The following is a 24,831-nucleotide window of genomic DNA, read 5'->3' on the forward strand; positions in this document are numbered from 1 at the left end:
GAAGAACGAAGATGAGGAACGGCGGCGGTACCTCAAGATCTCAGATTGTCAGTTGGTGGTCAGCCGTCACGTAGGAAGGACGTGGTAGAGTGTCCCGCTTGCTTCGCCGCGGCTTCACCTCGCCGCACTTCACCTCTTCTCGCTTCGGATCGTCTCGTCTCGGTCGCGGAAGGAGCATCGCCTGCGCATGGACGCTTCGTGTATGTGTGCTCTCCTCAGAGAGAAGTCGACAAACGCGATATGATTTGTATCGGGTTACCTACCGGTGCTATGGGTCAATAACTCGTCCATCTGCGTAAAATATTATATTTTTCAAACGCGGAGGCTAATAACAGTTCATTATGAACAAATTATGTCGGTAATCTCTGAGCAGCAGCTAGGCAGTAGCGACTACCACTGATTGTGAGAGATGAACGCACAGACGACCGAGTGGCACGAGCATTTTTCAACTTGGTGAATGCATGCCAAGTTACTCCGTATTCGCTTAACGGTATTTTCCCGGACATCGAAAATTGCATTCCTTTGTAACTTGGAGGAGTACCGCACATGCGACCGCTTTATCTCGCCCACAGGTTGACCCGTCGAAACGTCGGCCGAAGAAACGTCAATTACTATCTGACCAAGGCTGCAAAACAAGTACTTTAAACGAATTCTGACTTTATTAGCGAGTCTACCAGTCTCGTAGAGAGCCGTAGCATCTCTTTTTACAATGAGAATGCGAGGAATGCTTTGACACGATCAGCCTCCGCACAATTATCATCATGGTGCACTGTCGTCAAGGAATGTCATAAAAGCTCAACTCCGAATCTCGTGGGAAACGACGTACGTCTTTACGTATCTAATTCGATCGGAAGTAAAAACTCGAGAATCCGGACGATGGCTTCCATGTGTGGCAGCGGAAAGAGTCACGCCGTAATGAATGCCGCCGGTTATTACAGGCCTAACCCTTACACTTATCAAGTGAGTTTTACATTTCTATTATTGTCTTAACTAATTGTAAGGGATATAATGGAACGAAGCCATTTTTTTCATTTCAAACTTGTCACATTTGACTTTACAAGTCAAGTATGACTGATCTATTTTTTGTACTCGTAATGAGAATAGTCTTTTGTTAGATTATTAGACTTTTTTAGTGCAATAATTTCGATAAATATATAAGAGTCCCTGTTCAATAACGTTAAAAGAGAAAAAAAACGTTTTCCTCTTTTGTCGAGACTGCTTTTTTGCTGTGAAACGCTTTACGAGTTAAGTTCACCTGATAATATTGAAACACGTTTCTTCAATGAGAATCTTCATCTTTCGATTCGTGTTGAAGAAAAAGGGAATCCTGATCATTATAATATACGCGCGTTAAATAACGTATTCCAATTCTTAGTAAAACTTTACTATCGCTTTTATAAGATATTCTTTAAATGAATTGAATGAGCAAAAAGTTATCGATAGTACTCGACTTTGAAACGAAGATTATTAATCTTCGTATCGATAGTTAGGGGGGCTGTATCGCCTATACACGAGTGTAAAAAACGAAAGCAGTTGACTCAGCAAATTGAGAAGTCTGCGAGACGAATCTTCTTCGTTTGAAGAACGAGTCTGATTACAATTTTATTGAGGAATAAAATTGTAAGCAGACGGACAGGGGACACACAATTTTTACACGTTCGGACTTTTAAAGACTCGATGGTTCACTTTTTCACCGAGACATGTTATTTTCTCTTTGAATTAAAACACATTATTTATGACATAAAATACGAAATGAGACGATTGTAAAAGATGATTATAATACAGCTTTATGGTTTCATAACTCCGAGTCTACACACGAAGAAAAACATTAGAAATCAAAAATTAAAATTAATATTCTATTTAACAGTCATTGTTTTATATATAATAAGTGCAAAATTATATATAATCTTGTTTAAATGTAATTTAATCTTCTTTAAAGAACTTGATAATTTTAAATTTCATTAAAATACTATATAGTTTTGTCAATATTATATTAATTATCTAAAGAGCATTATCCTATGGTTTTTTCTCTCATCTCATACAAATTGTTATTAAATAATGAGATTATACTTTTTCTCGAAGAAACTATATAAAATTCTTCATCATCAAGTTACGTTCAAAGCTACATAATTTCATTTAAATATTTATAAAAATATTCTCGAAACAAGAATGTTCTGTTTTTTGTATAATAACATTAATCTGTAAAAAATATTATCATTAATTATCATTAATCTGTAAATAGTTTTATAATTAATCTGTAAAAATATTAAGTTGTAAAAATAGCAGTTCAGTGAAGTTCAGTATATACTGTATTAAGAAAGATGTAGTTGTGAATATTTTTCTAACGGATTGTAGGAGGTGAATTGATTCCTTTATAATCACCCTATATTTAGATCTTACATCACGGAAACCTTCACCTTGTCTTATATGAAAGTATTATATAATCCCTTTTATCAAGGAGCATGGTCATGTCTCACGTCAAGTTCACACGCAACGGCGAGACAAGCCATGTACCTTTGCGCGATACGACAATTTGAAAGTAATTTCAATTACAGCATTTCGATAAAGGGACTATATCCCTCCTTGGACATTTATCCTTGTCCCTCCCCCATGACCTATCTCGTTACCTCCTTTGCTATCTTCTTTTTTCATTTGATTGTAAATTGAGGCTTTTATCGTAACAGGATGGAAAAAACGTACCTGAAATAAAGATACGCGACCAGAGCAGGTGTATACGTTGCAACCTTTCGCCCGCACGCACATAACTGTTTTAAGAAGCGTGCGGTTCCCATGAATCTCAAATTTCGCGAAACTAATAAAAATTCATTTCATTTTAATGTACTCGTATTCGAAACCTTTTGCTGCAACGTTAAATGAAAGATATTCGGATCTCAACGAGCTAACTTAATTTACTTATCCTACCATCTTTCGAATTATTCGGCGTTCTTTCCGTCTGGATTTTTTTCCTTCCGTTTTTTTTTTTTTCTTTCCGTATCAAAACCCACACATCCTACGTACCGGTTCGCGGTGCGCGCGGCGCCGTTCGCTTAATTGGCTGTTTAAACCCGATCGCCTGACACGTTCGCAACCCGCGCACAATGGTACCGTTATCGAGTCAACGACTGTGAGCGATAATTGCGACGATAGCGTTGCATTTTACTCGCGGCAAATTATATCGCATACGCGCGATAACCATCCCTGATGAGATGCACCCTCGCAGCACCGTGAAACTGGAAATCTGAACTCGAATCGTGTTTAGCGAATAATGCTCCACGCATCATCAGAAAAAAATGTGTTCAAGTGCGTACGCGCGTATGCACGCACGCACGCACGCACGCATGCCACGCACGCCACGCACGCCACGCACGCAACGTCTATTACGTTAACGATTCCGGATAATATTTGAATTGTTGATCGGGCGCGCGTTTCAACTGCCCCGGAACGCCGGTCGAATGATAATTAAGTCTCTTCGTTAATGAGCCGCGAGGTGAAATATACGAGTTACATGTTCAGACACGCCTTTTTATCTACCCGCAGAGTTACTACAATAGCTGACAGTTAGGTTCAACGTACTTAGCATTATATGAATGTACGACCGTATATAAAAAGTGTCCTAAAAGGAGACGCAGCGCAAAGGAAAATTCATTTCTACAGCAGCGTCTTTCAGATCAATTGACTAATCGATCGCGGTATCTAATACTTTAAGTCGCAATAAAGAAGTGTATTTTTAACTGATACTCGAGATGAGGAATCAATCTTAATTTTAACGTCTTTATATAACGGCTTCGAAGATCCGCACAATAGATGACCTTGAGAACATAGAACACGGCGAACGGTGATTCGTCTCTGCAATTTTTATAATCGAATTATGTAAGTGATCGTAATCTCCGGCATGAGGCGGAAAAGCTTTTGCCGATTCTACCGACGTGAAATCTCGCGGAAATATCGCGAAAATATCCATATAATAGAACACATTATAACTGTGTTTTTTCTCTCTCCCCCCCCCTCTCTCTCTCTCTCTCTGTCTATTCTTGAGAACTTGACTTGGAAACTTTAAACGCGAGAGCAACATCGCCGGTAACATTTATAAAATACTAATGAGAGATTATAAAATAATCCAATGATATGTATCCACAAACAAACAGAGGAAGTTCCCATATACGCGCGTACTTCTGCTTTAGATACCATCGCGTATCCTCGGGCGAAGCTCGTGAAGCTTAAGCTTTTGGTGTGGGGAAATTCCTATACGCTAAATAACGTACAAATTAAACAACGCGGCGATTCAACCCGTGCCTATTGTTCGGATATATTTGCATATCGCAAAGACTGCGTGAGAGCGTAATCGCGCGAGGATAATAATACCTTTCCAACTGATTTGTTAACGCCCGATCGATTCCTGTTGCTGCCCTATAAGCGCTGCAATATTCCTAAAATATTATACAAACATTATTATTAGAAAATAAAATAATATTCCGAGATTATTATTCAATAGTTTTAATATTAATAAGAATATTGTATTAATGTTATATATCTGTTTTTATATAATATTCCTGGAATATTATTTCAATGTCCATGGAATATTATAAAAATGTTCTACTAATATTATTTTGCTAAAAAATAAATGTAAATTATTATGCATAAAATATTCATAAGCTTTATAATCGTTACATTTAAAAGTTATAATATTTCCAATGATTTATGTAAATAATATTTACTTGTCATATAATATTCCTTCAATGTTATCAAGAGTGGACATGTAAGCACTTTTTATTAATGTTAATTAATATTTCAAGAACAGTATTTAATTTATAAAATGACATTGTAGCGCTTAGGGTAGAGTAGGGGATCTCACGGTGTCGATTCAAGATTCAATCCAATGTATCCGTGGAATCTTTCTGCCTCTTACGCGATGTAATAGAGAGACAGTCGTATTTTTCCGTAAAGGCTCAGGTGTGTTAATCGACGATAACAATCGTCGTCATTCTTGAATTCTTGAATGAAATCGTAGTTTGGCGTCACGCGTAGATAGCGTGTAACGTAACGCGTGACTTTGAGAGAGGTCCGTTTGTCCGGCCCTGGACACGCGTTACGATCCGCGTGTACCAGTTTCAGGTAGACACGCGTGTACCTAGGGACCCTTATTAAACCAGACAAGGACGAGAGTTGCGGGAGCGTCCTTGAAGGATCTTTGCACTCGGCAAAGTTGCTCGCGTACTCGCATCTTCTCTCGCATTTTCTTCGTGCTGCCCCTACGAAGGCCGCGCATTGACTCCGTTCAGGTCATGGTACGCGTACGGACAGCTGCGTTGTATGTACGCCGGCACCTTCCTCAAGCCATTATTTGCGAACGCACCGAGAGGAGACTTAAAATTTCTCAACCATCTTCAAATATTAGCCCCTCGTATTCGTCGCTACGCTGTTAGCAGATATTTTTGTAATGTGTTTCTTCGTACCGCGGTATCCGTATATCCGTGACCGACTTGTTGTTTCCATGGCAGTCTTCTTTAACCAATTGAACGTTGGCGATTCAAGTGTCGCCTTTGAAATGTCGTTATTTGTAGTTATTAAGTTTTCAGAAGGCGGCGAAGGTAACAGCCTTTTCAGGAATCGCGTAGCTGTTACCACGCTTTGTGATCCACATAGTTGGATATGCTCGGCAACGCTACTTAAGTACCGAGGATTATTCCTACGGCCTGCATCTTTGCTGGGGAATATAAGGGAAATGCTAAAAAAGAGGTTGATGAGACACTAAAAAGAATACCGCGGATGTAATTCACGCTTATAGTTCCCCCTTTGACGTTTCAATGTTATACATTTGAAGAGAATTGAGAAAGATACCTAAGAGAAAAAATTCATTTAAATCATTATTAATACAATACTATTTTATTATAATATATTATATTATTAATTATTTTGTATCAAACAAGTAGCATATATAAATACTTATAAACAAATAAAATTAATTCAAACAATCTTTTCTATTAGTGTACCAGTGTACCAATATTGTTTATTATTTAATTAATGCTTACAAGCATTAATTAAAAAATAAAATAAGAAATCGAAAATAATCACAATGCATGACGCTTAACTTAACTTAACCGAATAGTTTGCGTCAGCATTCTTCCCTGTAAGAAAGTGATCGTTGACCCAGTATTGCAAGTATAGTAGCGATAGAATAAATGCGACTTTAAAGCAGAAATTGCCTATCACTAGTAAAATGACATATCGTGACATGTATTCATGCGCGTGTTTGCTTCACAGATCGTAACTTGGAACAATGTCTTGAAAGCGCTAACAATAAGTATAAGTTATTGATCTTGACAAATAGCTTATCTTTGAAATTTTAGATTGAATGTTAGTCTTATATTGTCAAATATTGTACGTAGAAAATGACGCACTGTGCTAATCTCTCGTGAATGCAACTGCACGTCGTAAAGAAAACGAAACTAAATTGCGTGCTAATAGAGCTGTAATAAACGCTTCGTAAAATTGATAATCGTCGTGATAATATTAATGTCATTAATGTCAAATTTGAAACAAACACAAATCAGTCGAACACTATGAGCTTCTTTAATTCAGTGATGAAACAAACGTGTGAGCACCTCTACGTAATGCAACTCTAGTTTTTCAATGCACAAATAAATATTAAATAAAGTTAGCAATTAAATATGTATTCGAAACACATTTCCTTCGATAATACAGTTATAAACGACTGCCGCTGCCAATATGTCGCGTAAATAATCAGTCTTATTTTCATAAATAATTTCAATAATAACAGCACGGTGTTCGCACACAATTGCGTGCAACAGGAAAAATAAGAAGCAGAGGTCACGGTATTTTTCATAACCACGACAATCTATAAACTTCTAACGGTTCGCGCTCGCGCTTTGTATCTGAACACTGAACATCGCATTTCGATACGGTCGATTTCATCTGTGCATTCGAGATATTCCACCTGTTCGATGAAGATGCGAGGACGCGTATAAAATTTATGTCTTGCACTAATAATTCGAACGATGAACACGAACGGGATCCATCTTCGTAAATACCTGGAAATTCTATAAATCTAACGTTTAGACTCTCTGCTTCCTGTTTAATAATAATAATACTACTAATTTGTAATTGTTCAAATTAAAATCGTTATTAAACAATCCGTGATAATATAAGTCACGTGCTCCATCTAAATAATATTTCACTATTAAAATGCAAAAATTATCACAGATGAGATAAGACACGGCACGTTGTTGCAGACAATCTTGAATTAGGTAATTAACGCTTAAGATTCGTTAAAAACCAAGACTCTCTTGGAAGTCGACGCACCCAACTTCGACCTCAATATGTTATTTGCCATTTTATATTTAGTAACATCCTTTTATTTATTACGCGGTAGTTAAAACTTTTTTATGTTCATCGGAAGCAACATGGAAACATCGGAAATATCATTTACAGATGCTACACGGAGCGCTTAGACCTACTTCGAGTTTTATGAGTTCAGTCATGCTTAAAGATACCGACGGACAACACTCGCGAATGGCAAGCGTTTACCGCTAGACGAAATATTATGAATTTTCTACGCGATTCCGTCCGGCATGTCAAGCATAGTCGAACGTTACTCGCATCTCGACACTTAGAAAATTTCTTCTTATCCATGCATTCCGTACCACCGCTGGTACCGTTAACGAGATTACAGTACACGCTCACTTATATTTATCACGCATATATATTGTATACATATATACACAATATATATATATGTTTGTGTGTGTAGTACATATATTATTCGACGAACAGTCGCGTGCCACCTGACTCGTTTCGTTACGAACAAACACGAAATAAAAATTAAGAACGATAAAAAATCACTTAAAAAAAAATTAAGAAGAAATGCTACACGATAATGTGTTTTCGAAAAATATGTTATGCAAAAATATACTGTTATGTATTGTTATGTATATGTATATATACTGTTATATATATATATATATATATATATATATATATATATATATATATGTATGTATGTATATAACTACGAATTTGAAATATAATTTAACATATAACAATAATATATACATATATAAGTTATTGTTATATGTTTAATTATATTTGAAACCAAAATTTAAAAACACTAAGTCCAACCATTAAACAGTCAATAGATAAAATATTAAGATTAATGATCCTCATTACAGAGTGACTATTATTTAGCGCCAAGATCTACTTGGTCCAGAGTATCAGTAGCACAAAGAAATACTACATGGAGGTTTGGCAGTGCCATGTTAATTATATCCGCTATGTTAGTGTTGGTCGCAGTTCTGGCAATTGCTGGATTGGCTCTGTGGATGGGTGGTACGTCGAATGTTAAATTCATCATCCATTAAGTTGATTAATCAAATTATATATAATTATCAAATGTATACTGGAAATAAAGTCCTTCAAATTTTTATCCTTTTTTTTATTGAATAAATCGTATTGAATAAATTATATCCAATAGTTATATAAATTAAATATAATTAATTATTGTTAATTAAATGTGTTTCAGCTTTCCGAACAGATTCTAAAAATGGTGAGCTTTCCATATTCGAATAACAACAATAAATTGCGTAATAAATCCTTTTACATCTTGTATTTCTCGATTACAGCTATCGTCGGATTTTCGTGTAGCTTTAGAATAGCGAGAGGCGAAAGGTACAATCCCATGTTAAAATTGAACACGAGCATGGTCTTTCGAGAAAAGGAACGAAAATTCAAAAATATTGTAAGCGAAATATATTTCAAGATTATTCTACTACGTGTGTAAAAAAGTTAAAGAAAATCCAATCTCTTAAAAATTCAATATGTGTGCTATTACTTTCAGTTCGAGCTTCTATTTAGGAGAAGCGTGCTGGGTTTATCCTACAAGCAAACCATGATAGATAAGTTTGAGAACGGGACCTTGAAAATTTTCTTTAGATTGTATCTCGATCGAAGGAAGATACCACGCTCAATCGTAAATATCGAAGACACCATTCAAGATGTCATTGTCAAAGAAACATATTCAATAACATCCTTGTTTAAAGACATGGAATTAGATCTCACATCCATATCAGTGAAAAGTAAGTAATAATAAGTTGAATAAACTAGCAAAATACAGGATTGCATTAAAACTTTACTCGATTTCCGTATTTCTATGTTTCTATATATATATATACATATATACGTTTTCTCGCACCAACCGTTCAGTCTTTCTTGTCTTTTATTTATTTTTAATTTTATTTAAGCTTTAATTAAATCTCTAATATAAATTGTAGATATAATTTTTTTATTTAAACTTTTCTTCATTTTTGTTTATCCACCTAAGTATATGTTTTGCTCATGCTTTCTCTTACGCAACGTAACCCATTCTACTAACTTCTAACAAGAATTCATTCAGACGTTACATCTCACTTATTTATAATTCAAACCGGAAGTTTAAATCTAATCTCTTTACTGCTTCAAGCATTTTTTTTCAAGTATTTTTTTTTTAAATTCCAGGAATAAATCAGGAAGGTACAATGAACCAGAAACAAGGACAGCAGAAACATGCTATGATCACTAAGAATGGTCTATTACGACCCAACAGAAATAGCAGCTTGATTATGAGTTCAAAGCCAAAAACGAAACCAATCAGGACCGACTCCAGCGAGCCCAACATAGACTTCAACAACATTCCGACCATTCAGGGTACCTACAGAGCAACAAAAGTTAATATCACCGCGGAAAATTCGACTGAAGAAATATTTGAGAGAGAATCGACAACAGATAGTAAAACACTAGTTAAACAAACTACTAGGAGAATGCCGTCACAAAAACACACCACGACGTCACAAAACGTATTCAATCGCGTAGAATCTTCGCCGACGGACGAACCTTCGACACTCTTCACGAAATCCACTACAGCCACCACAGTCAACAAGAATAAACCGACCGAAAAGCAAGAGAATGAAATGAAAACTACGACTTTAAGAACCACGAGCGTTCGAAGCGACTTGGATATCTTCAAAGATTTCCGCAATCCAGATTTCGAGAATGACTCGCCGTGGAAACCGATCGTGCCAGGATACGTAAACACGGAATTCAAGTTGCTACCTAATGACGATGTCAGAGAAACCAGTTATACGGAATCGTCCACCCGGAGAATCGTTTCGACGACGAGCGATTCTCGCGATAACGTAAGAAAATCCGACCACGCTGGAACCAGCGTGACAACGGTGCCAGGGTTACCATTTATTAACTTTCGCAACGTGTCCGAGATAAATACCTTCGATACGGACAATACCAATTTTCCACGGGATAGGCTAGCTCCGAACGATGAGGGGAAACTGGGCATTGAGGTAGCCGGACAACTACCCTCGGAAATGTATAATGTCAAGCTGAAAGTTTCGTCGGTTAATAACAATGGAGAAGTAACTTCCAGCTCTGAGAGCTCGATAATTCATCGAGTCTCCGAAAACATCCAAACGAAAGATAATATCTCTCAAGATAAGCAGAAAGACTCGAATGCCACTCGAAGGACGGAGACAAGGTTTGAGACGTCAGCATCGACGATGGAGCCTGATGATACATTCGGATCGCATAGCGACGACAAAATTATCAACGACTCGCTGACGAGCGGTGTTGGCGTAGCAGAACCTGTGCCAGACACGGAAGTCGAATTTGAGGCGAAGAATCGATACAGAGAGAGCGCTGGAATCCTAGCGCTGGCCCCAAACGAAGACACATTGCGGAATAGGAAGATTAACGCCAATCCGCAGCAGCCGATTTATACCAGTTACAATACGCCTGATCTGAACGGTGGTAATCTCGGATTCAGCTTGATCGAGAACCCAGCGACCACGAAGCCTTTCAGACACACGATACCCGTCGACAAAATCACGTCCGTCGTAAATTACAGCATCAACATTCCTCTTCATCACCTGGACGATCCAGCCCCTTCGGATGCCACGATCACCGATGCAAAATTGTCCCAAGATAAGAGTCTCACGTCATCAAAGAGAGTCGAAGCGGAAACCTCTTTCGTTACGGAGCACGGTGATGCGATGACCCAGCCCCTGCCCAATTACGGCCGAATTACGTTGACAGAGCCGAACGTTCTACGAATTATCAAGAATGACGACACATTATCGCACTTTAGCACTACCGAGAGTAACCCGGAGCCAAAGTTAACCGCGAAAGATTCCGGCGGTAAGAGGGGCGTATCGAGAAATTCAACGTTCGTCGAAATCGACATTGTTAAGCACACGCCCGGTGAGTCGGAAGAAAACTCGGAGTCATATGCGGACCAAGTGCCAGCCAGCGATGACGAATTACAAAAGAAGAAGGTTTACAACGAGACTCTAAAAGCCTATGTAGTAGAAAATCTCGTGACTTTGGCACCTGTCAAGAGCAACACGGGGATTGGTAGGCCGGTGCGACCGAGACCGAAGATCGACTCTCCTGATACGATTCTTTTAGAGCAGTTATTTGGAGTGCATAATTACACGCATGACCGAGATACGACAAATACCGAGTCTAAATCTTCCACCTCGCACGAAACCCAGAATTCTACGAAATCTGATGGAAAAGAATCCTTAAATCGTAACAGCACTATAGTGGAACAGATAGTTGAAGTCGTGACCTCCATTAGTACCAGAGTGTCGTCCAGCATCAACGATCCAATCATCTTGAAATTTATCGTCGCAAATTCCACTAATCCAGAGACTAATCCGTCTCTGACGGCGGACGACGAAGCAAATAGATCGCTCGAATCGGCTGTCGACACGACGTCGATGGAGAAGGTACTCTCCTGGACCCAAAAACAACCGTTTTTATCAGCGGCGAATTTAAGGACGATGCAGACGTCGGACAGAAAAATGTCGCTCGAAGAAAACAGACTTCTACTGGAGAAGCTCAAGCAGCTCGCCCAAGTCAAAACGGATGACGATTCCGTACAAATTACTAGGAATAAATCCAACTCGAGCGAAACGTTGGAACCTCAAGACCTCACGTTGTCGCTGAATATCGACGAGCTCAAAAAAATCGCCGACGTCGCGACTGGAAGCGATACTCCACATAACGCGAGTACGGAATTCATCTTGAGTCGCGACGGAGTGGAAATATTTACGAAAGTACTGAGAAACAATAAGGAAGAGAATCAAACAGACGAGACTCATACAATGTCGACGATACAAAAAATCAACAAGAATAATGGTAATTGTGCAAGTAAAACGCGTTCAAGCATATGTAGGCGAATAGAAAAGTATTAGCGCGCAAGACTTGGGGTAGCTACTGCTTTTCACTACACCAGGTTGAATTGGAAAATTGAATCTTGAAAATTGAAATTTTTTTCCTTATATTACGGAATAAATTTTTTCGTATATCACGTTCGATGCTATAAATTGATAAAATGTATCATTCATTTTCTCGTTTTCACTGTCCTACAATTTTGGCAAAAAAAAAAAAAAAAGAATGATTAGGTTCCTATATATTTTTCGTTTATCTCTATATTACGTTATATTGATTACTGGTATTATACACAAGTTTAAAGAGTTTTTGAAACAAAGAATAATTCACATTTTAAATTATTGTTTAAATCCTTCCAGTTGAAAATATTAAAAAAATATTAGGTCTCTAATATTTTTAGTCAAGACTGTATATTAATAAATGCATATTCGATCTGTACGTGTAATCTTTCTTTAGTGAAAAATAAATTTTATGACACTTGATCAAGATTTACATCTATTAAACCATAAATTTCACCAATTTGCTATCAAAAATGGTAAAATGGAATAAAAATGAAAAAAAAAATATATTTATGTAGACGTACCGTATTTTCGCAGATAGCTGCGTTGGTTTCCTGTGTGGAGATGGAAAATGCTTAGACACCAGTGCGATTTGTAACATGCTGGTAGAATGTCCTGGCGCGGAGGACGAAGCCAATTGCACGTGCGCTGACTTCCTCAAGACACAGCTGTTGTATCAGAAGATCTGCGACGGAATCGCCGATTGTTGGGACTATTCGGATGAGAGCAATTGCGGTAATGCCAATTAAATTCAGATTGTCGCGATAATCCGTGTGTATCTATAAAATTTAATTCAAAATTTCAATTAGTTTCAATTAACTTTCACGATCTTCTAAAAATCTCATGTCATGTCCCCTCAGTTCGATTCTTACTCGTTTGATTTTATTTTACCACAGACTGGTGCAACGAAGGTCAATTCGTATGCGGTAACAGCAAATTTTGCGTTAATACGGATAAAGTGTGCGACGGCTTTAGTGATTGTCCCGGCGGCGAAGATGAGAAAAAATGCACCGCTCTAATAGACGACGAGCTAGAGGAGGACATCACTGAGTCGCGAATTAATCTCGTCCCGATGGAAAACTTGTTGAAAAACCATTCAATCACCGAGACGATCGACGATTCTCATCTCGAAGCGACCGAATCTTCTATTCTAGACACAACTTTATATGTGCCTTCTGATGATTTTCAATCCGAGAGATTAATCAAGAACGACAAGAACGACTTATTTTCGAAGTTGATTGATCGGGAAGCGGCTCGAAATAGAAATGCGGAGAAAAGTAAAATCGACGAGGCTGCTGTTTCCAGCAGAGAGACATCCTCGAATGTTTTAAGGAACGATTTAACTTCGGGGAATAATTTGCTTGTCAGAAATAACGGAACTTTTCCAGTAGCAAATGTCTATAACAAGGAAATTGACAATTATAATAATAAAGGATATCTGAGCGTACGTAAAAATGGTGTGTGGAGAAAACTTTGTTACGATACAAACGGTCTTAATCAAGAGCGGCACGCGCGCCGAATTACGTGGTCCATCGAGGATCTCGCGAAAGCTGCGTGCAAGGCCATTACGTATCGGTAAGTAACACAACGCCATTGAAATCTCGATTACACAAGAGAAATTTCTTTCTTTTAAAAATAAAAAAAGTTTCTTATACTGAAAGGCCTTCGTTTTGCAGAGATTACGAAACGGTGGAAAAGGTGCTAGATCAAAACCCGCCGCCGAACCAGTTTTACTACACTTTGTCATACAACGGCAGGTCAGATCTTCCGGAGAGAACAGCTTTGTCTTTTAGATCGTCCCAGTGCCCGAGCGGCGAGGTTCTTAAAGTGAGATGCAAGGACTTCGAATGCGGAATAAGAACTCAGGTGGCATCAACCGCGAGGTACATCTTCACAAAACTTCGTGCAAAGTTCAAAATTAAAAATATTTATTGGTAGACTTCTAATCTATCGCATTATGTGCGGCACGTTTAAATTTTAATAAACGACATATTTTATGGGCAACAGAATATGCATATATTAATATAATAATAATATAATAACAATTTTATAAAAAGAAATCAAAGATTATTTACGAAAGAAAATTTACCTTTTCTTAGCTCACATTTTTCTGTAAAAATAAAATTAATCTTATAAAAGTATCTTCCTGAAAGTAACAAATATTTCAACGTTTGCTTTTAATTGCCTTAATTTAAATATCAATATAAAAAAAAAGCAAACAGTTAACTTGTTTCAAACAAAGAAATTAATAATTTGATTATTTTCAATCATCCTCAAAGCAAATCGTTCTCTTCTCGTCACTCCAGGATCGTAGGCGGTGCAAGTAGCTCCATGGGCAATTGGCCATGGCAAATCGCTCTATACAAAGATGGAAACTATCAATGCGGAGGAGCTTTAATCAATGAGAGATGGATTATATCAGCTGGACACTGTTTCTATTAGTAAGTCGGGATAATTTTTTTACACATAAGTGTAGCTTCAGTGTACAAGGATTCAATCGAAAATATCACTCTGCAGCGCACAGGACCGTTATTGGGTCGCGAGAATCGGTGCGACTCGTAGAGGAAGTTTCCGAAGCCCGCACGAGCAACTCTTGCGAGTAGATTACATATCGTTGCATCCGGATTACATCGATAACGGATTTGTCAATGATATAGCTGTAATAAGACTCGAACGAGCGGTTAGCTTCAGCGATTACATTCGACCTGTCTGTCTTCCAAAAGCACCGGTTCCCAGCGGGACTGTCTGCGTTGTTACCGGATGGGGGCAATTGTACGAAGTCGGCAGGGTATTTCGTAAGTAAAATATATTCATGTTGGAGCAGGCAATCGTGATCTTACACTGAAAAAGTTACACAACGTGTACATACAAGTTCCGTTACATTTACAGCTGATACACTGCAAGAAGTACAAATCCCGGTGATATCGACGGAGGATTGTCGACGAAAGACGCTATTCTTGCCGCTGTACAGGATTACGTCTGGCATGATGTGCGCTGGAATTGAAAACGGTGGCAAAGACGCCTGTCTTGGAGACAGCGGTGGTCCTTTAGTATGCTTATCTCAGTTTGAAAATAGATATGAATTACAAGGTACATAAATATATATAAATGTCATTTTCGTCGCGGAAACAATTAAGCTTGAAGATTTTTACAACTTTTATCAACTATAAATAAATTTATTAATAGTCTTATCCTGTAGAGAGACAAATGAAATAGAAAATTTAATAAATAAATTTCTCTCCTTTATATATATATATATATATATATATATGTGTGTGTGTGTGTGTGTGTGTGTGTGTGTGTGTGTGTGTGTGTGTGTGTGTGTGTGTGTGTGTGTATGTATAAATTATCTTCTTTCCAGGAATCACTTCTAACGGCTATGGATGCGGGAGACGGGAACGGCCAGGAGTCTATACGAAAATTTATTCATATATATCATACATTAATTACGTCATCACGAAAAAAGACATTCAATCTTCCGCGGTGGAAGTCTGCAAAGGTCACAGATGCCCTCTCGGAGAGTGTCTACCCAAATCAGCTGTCTGCAATGGATTTCTGGAATGCTCCGATGGTAGCGACGAACGAGATTGTGCCGCAATCTCGTGATAATATAAGACTGATATGTCGATATAATAATGTAAACGCGATTTCTATAAGCTAGCGTGATAAACAGGTATAGTTTTATTAGAGGGAAAGTTCACGCAATTGTATATAAATGTATACGTAAAGATATGTCGCGCATCAACTTGTCTTGTTAATTTCTTCAAAAGATAATACATACTATTGAGTGTATTTTTGCTTCCTTACATCGCACAAAACATTTTTGTAATACTAATTACCATCCTGTATACAATGTGGTAATATCAATCTGCAGACACAACAAAAGTTTGACAGGAAATCACGCAAATACAATATTTGCAATATGCAGTTAACAATTAAAATTGCGTAACAAGAATGGGTCGTAAATGACGCTTTATAGTTCAAAACGTAAAAGCGAATTACAAAAGGAGATGTGATAGAACATTCCACGTTCTTTTATATTGTTAGAGGATTATTTGTTAATTACAGATCATGTATCCATGACGTAGAGATAGAATTAAAATACAGTAAGCGGGAAAATTGCGAAACTTTTCTTTAGATAATTGCTCTGCAATTTTATCTTCAAGAAAAGCATTTTTTAAGTTTTAGATTCTAAACTAACTGTATGTACATAAAACAAAATAGAAAAAAATTTACAATTATTTATTTAAAACGTTGCAAATTTCTTTCGCGTTATTAACGGTCAGGTATTTTAGTTTCTACAGACAATTTTATCCACATATAGATTGAAACTTGATTCGAAATCCATGTTAATTTTGCTTTTAGGTAGATGCTTTAAAATACTTTGCACTATTGGCAAAATTTGATTAAATAAAGAGAGTCTAGTCTACAATGTAAGAAGACACGACTTATCTTCACAGTTCAATGTGTACATTACGAAATTATTATGAAATTAAAGTAAAACTTACAAGAAAAAATGGCAGCAAATATATTCTTTTTATAAAATTCATATTTTCATTGTCCCCAATTTTTATTTGGATAATTTAAAGGTAATTATGATATATAAGAGCAACGTCACAACGAATGATATACAACTTCGCTTTATTAGATTTATTAGTCAGATTCATCACCAAAAATTATATCGACGAAAAATAGTATATATATCATATATACGTACATATTGACATTTAAATAAAACTTTTGTAAATAATTTCACAATACTGTTATTAGATTAAAAATAGATGAAATAATTATGTATTTATTACAAGTTGTACAACAAGAACAAACAAATGCTTATGATGTCACTGTTCTTCATTGCAAATGTCATTTAATACTTTACTTAAGTAGTTTTACTTAACTCTTCGAGCATTGTTGGCGCATATATGCGCTCAGAGAAAGAAGTTTGTTTTGCTCTGTAGATATGCACTCAGAGTAAGAAAAACTATTATTTTGGTGCCACACAGAGTGTTGCTTCCCCCCCATATCATTACGCTATTCCATACCAAAAGGGTTAAGTAATTTTACCTAAGTAATATTAGTATTAGCATATTCTCGTTAAATGTCACACTGTTAGACTTCTATTCCAGTTCTCGATTATCTCATCTGTAAATATCGTATAATACTGAACTCGATAGAGTAAAAGTTAAGAAGCAAAGCATATCGAACTATTGATGATGGCATCCGACATCATTTAGGAGTAATGCTCAGAGGCCTACTATATCTGGTTCCTGATAGCTGTACATGTAACAATGTTCATTCCATCCATGGTGTACCAGCAAGTTCTGTGCATCGACAGGTTTGAGCAAAACTTCTCGTACAATAAAAAATGGTGTAAATGTATAAAAGAGCGATTCGAAGACGATAAAACTTTTGTCCTTTTACTATGTTTAACACGATTCGTTATGCTCTCTTACTTTCGATCTTAAAATATACAAATATCTATCCACAGAAAAAGAAATTCCGTAATAATCCATAAACTCCGCTAGATATATTACAGTCGTTAAAGGAGTTCAGCATTTTGCAAAAGTCGATTATCTTGATTCAAGATATCCAATTCAACGATTCAATGTAATTCACGTTAGCCTGACATTTTTATAATTTAAAATCCTCAAACATCTCATCGATGTGTACAACTCATCACACATTCAGGAACATAGTGACATATATGATCGAAGCCAATCTGTTACACATAAGCGAGACATACAGTACTGAATCTGTTATTTTTATCACCGCGCATTATTCGCAGAAGATAATAAATAATAATATTAATAAATTGATATCTTTGATGATCATACCTTTAATTATATTGTTAAGAAGATACGTAGGCTATGCATATAAATAAATTCCTCGTGCTTTTAACCAAGGGAATCAACGGCCATGGTACTCAGACCGTTCTGGTTAATGGTGGTCTTAAATTGCTCCGGTACCGGATATTCGCTCTGCAATAATATGCAATGTATTACATTCATATTCCAAAATTATAAAAATTACAAGAGTAAAACTAAGAATTGAAAGATAACTTACATAATCTCCATTGGCTTTGGGCACCATGACATTCATTTCACTAGATTTGCTGGTGATGAGTTCAACACCCATGGATTCCGTACTTAAATACATTTGACAACCGTCCGTTTTGTCAATGGAAATTGTAGGTACTTTTCCGAGAACCTGTAAAAAAGAAGGGAAATTAGCAATATGTTCAGAATGTATTTCGATAACAACTGCCAGTGCACAATTGCTCGGCAAACGCACCGAACATGTATCGGTAGTGGAATAGGAGTTTGACAGTTCTTCTGAATTTCACACAATTTCATTTATATTAAAATATCACTCCAACAAACATTCCGTATATAAAAATGCCGTGGAAAGTTGGTAGGGACATTTTTATTTTTAACCCTAAATTAAACACAAATGATATGCGTTAAAAGAATCTGTTAATTTTCTAAAGAATTCGAACAAATGGGAATATTTCAGGTGGAAATTTCGAAACTGTGACGGTAACATGCGAGACAAATTGGAAGGAATGTATAATCGCGGTAGCAAATTATTTATGGAGCGAGGTCGTATCTGATGTCGTTGATTATTTAGCAAAAGAAGGAATTATATGGGTACGCAATTATACGTATACATTCCACGTATTAATAATAAATGCCTTTACAAATTTTTGTTAAGAATTTATATCACAGATTTAAATATTTTAACCTACAAATTACTTTTACGTTTAGTTTCACAAAATTAAGATTTTTTTGGGTCGTAAATTATTAATAGGTTTAAAAATAACCTTTGATCGTACTTCACTTTCTAATATTTGAAGGTTTTAGCGATAGCCATCACTTCCATGATGCTTATTCGTATAAAATATTGCAAAAATACGGAGAATGCTATGCTTAATAAGCGAATACTAAATAAAATCGGGTATAAAATTCAGGATATGGAATTGAAAATCAATGTTTTAACGTATAAAATGCAATATGGAACGTGGCCATTGCCGCATCAAATCTGTAATTTGAATCCAAAGTTGCGGAAGATCAGAATGACTTTGTCCAACCCGGGTGACCGAAAAAATTGGCTAAAGCACATGCTGCTAAAGTACGTAAAGAAATTAAAAATATTAAATAATTGATGAACTTTTAATGAGTCAATTACAAAATAGCATGGATTTAATAAAATGTTCAACAACAATGTACTTCACTATTTCAGTTCGTCATTGGAAAACAATGCGTACGCTCCTTATTCAAAAGCGTCTCATTCATCCATAGTAAAATTGCCGAATCATTTTGACACAAAACAAGAACGTAATCCGCAAGTTAAACATAGTGAATTATCAACAGCCTGCAGCAGCATTGATACTTTAAAATCTACTAGTGACCAATCTGTGAAGTACAAAAATTAAAAATACATAATTCAATCTTACATTAATTCTTCCTATTTATATAACATTAATAGTAATGTATCTTTTAGACAGATAAACGAAATAGTCTTAGAACTTGAGAGCTATTTTGCTTGCTCTCAATCATAATTTTCAATTTTGTCTATATATATATATATATAAACATAAAGTTATTATTGCTTCTGTTCGGGAATGTCTTCCTACACTAACAAATCATATTAACCCTAAAATGCTTTTGTGAATCAATTTTCATCCAAGTGCTAATTCAAATTTAATACAATTTTTGTTGTCAAAAACTTTTTATCAAAAATAACATTTGATAAAATTCTTTTTTTACATTAAAAATGTAAAAAAATTCTTTTAAAAAATGTCTTATTGCGTAAATGAATTTTTATTTAAGATAATGTTAATGTAAAAAAAATATGAATAACATTCCAAGGTTAATGTAATATTATATCAATTATTATATATTTTACTTCTGTAATGTAAAGAGAAAGCGCAAAATTTCGGAGATTGCGCAATCACTAATTTAGCTTATTTTGTTAGTATGTATTCGTGGAGGCCAGGTACACACTCGCAAAATGCTGATACGAAGAAAAATCTTTCTAAAAGCAAAGATTTGACGTTGCAACGACGAAATGTGCAGCTTCTACCATTGGACTCGAACATAATTAATCATAAGCCTTCAAAAATGACTCCTCTCTTAACACAGAACGGCGCCTGTGCGACAAATGCTAAATACAATCCATGCCAGGAATTCACGGATACTCTTTATAAATGTAAATCATTTCTCAAGGAATTGCATCGTAACGATAAATGTTTGCCTTCATTGGATCGCTCGTCAAAAATGAGCAAAGTATCTTCTTTGAAAGCCGCACACGCAGCAAAACAGGTAAACTTATTAATCGTTGTATTTAAATCAATTCAATAAACAAAATTGTATGATAACTGAACATTCGTTGTATTCTAGACAGCCCCGTCTACGACGATAGAAAGAAAGGCATCCTGTGATGCTCCTACAGCAGCAAAAGAAGAAGATAAGAAATACGCGGAACGAAGAAAAGATGACGCAGTAAAAACCGAAGAAACGTATCGTCGAAGTAAAGTGAACGTATCTAATGACGCTGTAGTTAAGATAATGCGACCAACGCGCAACGTGCAACCTTCTCAGGAAACTTTGCACGAAGTCAGAAGGAGGCTTCGGAGTTTGCATAACATGTTGCAAACGTACCAAGACACGAGTCGGTCCCCAGAAAAACAGACATCGATGGATCGAATCGATAAGATAGATCCATTTATAACGTACCCAGTCGTGAATATTTCGAGCGAATATTTCGATCTAGATCGCTCGGAAGAGAGTTTATCTTCCTTGGCCGAGTATTCATCGCGTACATCGAAGACGTATCGACGTGATTCTAGTGAAAACGTTACATTGCGAGATACATGTTCCAATGGATTTAGACGGACATCAGTCAAGAACGATCTTACAGCATTTGCGACAACAGAATCGCACCTGCATTCCCGCAAGGCGATGTTACAGACATCAGAAAGCAATGAAGATGAATGTAAAGCAAGTGCGTGCGACTTTAACATTTTTAATCGCAGTTATAATCGTGAATCAAATCTCCAAACCGATAAAGACGCAATGAAAACAGATGCAAATACTCTGATTAATATCCAAAATAACATATCTGAGGCGGTATCGGAAAGAATATTTTATATCTTATCACCTGAAAATAAGGATATTCAAACTCAAAACGAGACATCGTTAAAGAACAGATTCGATAAATTTAGCAATGCATTTGACAAAGAATACGACTGTGAGTATCAAGAGAATACGACAATCTCTCAAAATAGTAGTCAAAGTGAAATGTCGAACATTAGCAGGGAAGACAAATCGACGGCATTATTGCTTCAAGAGGCTTTACATTTTAAGAACGTTTTACTGACACACTCGAGAAAGAAATACCCAACAAATGATATGAAACAGAGTGATGTCGCGGATAAATTTTCGCCGGGATTAAATAATTTTCCTTCGATGATAATAGACGTTAAGGACGAAGAGCCAATTATCGGTTATTCTCATGACAAAACCAATCAACGCTACATCTGTCTAGAAATGAAACAACGACACGACTTATTTCCACAATCTTCGAAAAAAGCAAATACATTCGCGCGTAAAGACGAGCGAGACACGGAAAGTCAGAATTGTATTCCCGAAATATCCTCGGAGTATTTTAGCATTACCAATCTAGCGATGCAAAACAGTGCAGCCAAGATTGAGAATAATGTTTCATTGAAGCCTCCAGTTTATGAAAAAGTAATTTCGATAGCAATACCAATTGATAAAGTTAATGTGAAAAGTTCAGATAAAATCAATACAAACGAGAGTCCGATGAAAACGAAAACTGTACTACGAAATATTCAGACTCGCGTAAATTTAAGAGAAAATGCAGCCTCCGATATCGATGACATTATAGCCAATAAACGTTCGCCAAGAATACTAAAACTCGAAGATCTCATATTGGAACGCGTTAAAAATATCAGAGATTACATGGACACTTTTCTTCAAAACCAAAATACAGCAATCTTCAAGGCACGCAGAGCGCTTCAGTGTCGAGACAAAAGCGATGATATTTTTCGATGTTCGGATAAGGCGAGTCATGTCGTGATATACAATCGATCGATTGCATCATCCAGCCGCAACAGCACCGACAAAATTTCTTCCAAGAAATCATTAGATTTTTTAATAGACACGTGGCCAAATCACATACAGAAATATAAGCAAGAAATGGATGATGTCTTAAACTGTTCTTCCGACGTGTATTTAAAGAGAAACCCCGGAATATTCGCACTTACTCCTATTAAAAATAAAATCACTGACAAAAACGATCCACAACAATCAAAAGTAGCTACAGAATTGGAGAGGGAAGATCTATCTCTTCCAAAAGCTCTAACACATTCTTGCAAAAATTACTCGAAATCTACGCATAGAATAACGAACTTGATCACGCCTCGTTGCGAAAAACATCATATTGCATCAAATGTAGAAAATGGTAAAATAGATAAAGGCACGACAGTTGATGTAAATGACGATGCGGATTTCCATAAACGTAGAAGACAAGCGCAAATCGCTGAAAGTAAGCCATCAACAATATCGTATTTTCCGCTCGATGCAAACGCTGACGCAAAAATTATTCACATAGCGCGCAAAGAATATTTGACAAAATCTAATTGCAATTCGATCTCCCATAGTAATTCATATTTCACCGACGAAGAAATAATAAGCGATGTGAGAATGGACGATGTGTCTTCCGAAACTACGTCAAACGTGAAACATTCTCATCAAGCAAAGTCAAACGTACAGAAAGAAATTAAACAGAATGTTATTAAACGACAAATATCCGTAGATGAATGTCCGGATACAAATGTAGCAATGCCAAGCAAATTATCCTCGGATAATGAATACTCTAATTTGACGATAATTATTGACTCAAATCTTATTCTTGATAAATCAGAATGCAATCATTCGACGAAAGCGAAAACGGCATCTCCTTTGACAATGTTAAAGGAAAACAATTTCATCTTCGATCCTGAAGCTTCCATACCTCTCTCACTAGAGAAAGAAGATAAAACATTAAACACAAAGGGTATTTCAGTAAATAATTTAAAACAAAATGACGAAATATCTGTAAATACCGTACATTCGCCTCAAAAAAAAAGATATTCTATAAAACCTTTACAGATTTCCAAAATTAAAGCCAAAAGCGATATGTCTCTAATAACTAATAGAAGTAAAAACTTGAAAATCAACTTGGTTCCCAAAAAATCACACTCATTTTTGATGCGCCATAATACCATGGAGTTCATTAGCGGTATATTACATCAGCCTTGTGCAAAATTGCACAATGACAAAAACAAATGTATAAAAAATAAATTGAGGCTCACAACTCAATCAAAATCCGTTTTATTACCACGGAAGATATCCACTAAATCTTGCATACCAATCTTAAAAAATTGTGTAGAATCATCTCACCGAATGAAACATCAAGCACAGACGAGAAGTCCTATGAAAAGTCCGTTGACTATGTTGTGCGGAGAAAAGACTTGTACGAAAGATCACGAGGAAGTTGCGCGAAGTGACAATGGCTCAATAAACAAACATCTGCGAGTAGAGGAAGCTGTATCGGATTTAAATGAATTAAATATAGAAAAGGGCATACTCAATAAAGAATTAGAGAAATCTAATGTAGCATGCAGAAATATATCAAAGAAAAATTCAGGAATTACGTTTAGTGAAAATGTTAAGTCCTTGGCAATCGATAAGGAACATTCAGATGAAAAAGACACATATGACAATTATAAATCAGATACAAGCCTAATACAGCATATAGAAAAGATTGCTTCTAAAGAGGTAGTTGTTATTTCTATTATGGCAAATGATAGTCTACGGAAGAAATACCCCGCGGATCTGTTTATTTTAAACTCAAAGAATATTAGTCCCGCGGCCGATCTGCTGATACATAAAAACAAATTATGGACTATTACCATTGGAAAAACAGAAAAAGAAGTTACGGCGAAACCTTCCATTACAGATACATGTACGTCAATGCCTGACCTACAATGAATGAATTGAGACGTATAACTTGTCTTATTTATGTAAATATTTTTAATATTTTTATTTATCAGATTCTGTTTTATATAAGAGTGCATTTTTTCTAAATAAATCTTTTTTACCACTTGTATGTATTATAAATTATCTATAGAATAGAAAGATTTTATTAAAAAGTGTTAAATTATCTGTAGGAAATCCTGAAATTAAGAGCAATATCGAAAAAAAGATTTTTAATAATTAAAAAAAAACAAAATCTCTTATTATATCTGTTATCTTTTACATATCAATGTTTTCTAATGCCATTTTATTTAACATGTTTTAAATGTGGCTTTTTGACATATTTTTATTTTTCTTTATAAATAATTATAAACTAAAATATATTTTTAAAGTAAAATAATAATTGTCGAACATTTAAAATTAAAAAAATATATATTTTTAAAAATTTTATATCATATTTAACTAATGTATTTACAGCTGCGTCTAGGTTAGTTTGA

At 36.0% G+C, this 24,831-nt stretch overlaps 3 protein-coding genes across 9 annotated transcripts in view; 2 read left to right on the forward strand and 1 right to left on the reverse strand.

The window, feature by feature from the left end:
- On the forward strand, window positions 1-17,790 carry LOC105202748. The gene is made up of 13 exons (XM_039455652.1): window positions 1-960; window positions 8,187-8,343; window positions 8,537-8,560; window positions 8,637-8,752; window positions 8,852-9,089; window positions 9,508-12,201; window positions 12,831-13,028; window positions 13,190-13,868; window positions 13,970-14,176; window positions 14,600-14,734; window positions 14,811-15,088; window positions 15,183-15,383; window positions 15,655-17,790. Exons 1-13 carry the CDS (start codon window positions 877-879, stop codon window positions 15,897-15,899), a joined length of 5,256 nt encoding a protein of 1,751 aa, XP_039311586.1. The 5' UTR covers window positions 1-876; the 3' UTR covers window positions 15,900-17,790.
- LOC105202702 (adenylyl cyclase-associated protein 1) overlaps window positions 16,929-24,831 on the reverse strand; it is a 20,105-nt gene continuing 12,202 nt past the window's right edge. For 5 of the 7 annotated variants that reach the window (XM_026136227.2, XM_026136225.2, XM_039455655.1 and 2 more), the window contains exons 7-8: window positions 18,357-18,500; window positions 18,129-18,271 (exon numbers count right to left, since the gene is read on the reverse strand). In XM_026136227.2, coding sequence (XP_025992012.1) covers window positions 18,188-18,271; window positions 18,357-18,500 — 228 coding nt within the window. In that variant the 3' untranslated portion in view covers window positions 18,129-18,187. Of the gene's footprint in view, window positions 18,272-18,356; window positions 18,501-24,831 lie in introns of all 7 variants that reach the window. The other 2 variants (XR_003268822.2, XM_026136223.2) reach the window with 2 other exon arrangements.
- Window positions 20,831-24,463, forward strand: LOC120359142. The gene has a single exon (XM_039455653.1). It carries the CDS (start codon window positions 20,861-20,863, stop codon window positions 24,347-24,349), a length of 3,489 nt encoding a protein of 1,162 aa, XP_039311587.1. The 5' UTR covers window positions 20,831-20,860; the 3' UTR covers window positions 24,350-24,463.

Source organism: Solenopsis invicta, chromosome 12, assembly GCF_016802725.1.
Source record: "Solenopsis invicta isolate M01_SB chromosome 12, UNIL_Sinv_3.0, whole genome shotgun sequence".
NCBI lineage: Eukaryota > Metazoa > Arthropoda > Insecta > Hymenoptera > Formicidae > Solenopsis > Solenopsis invicta.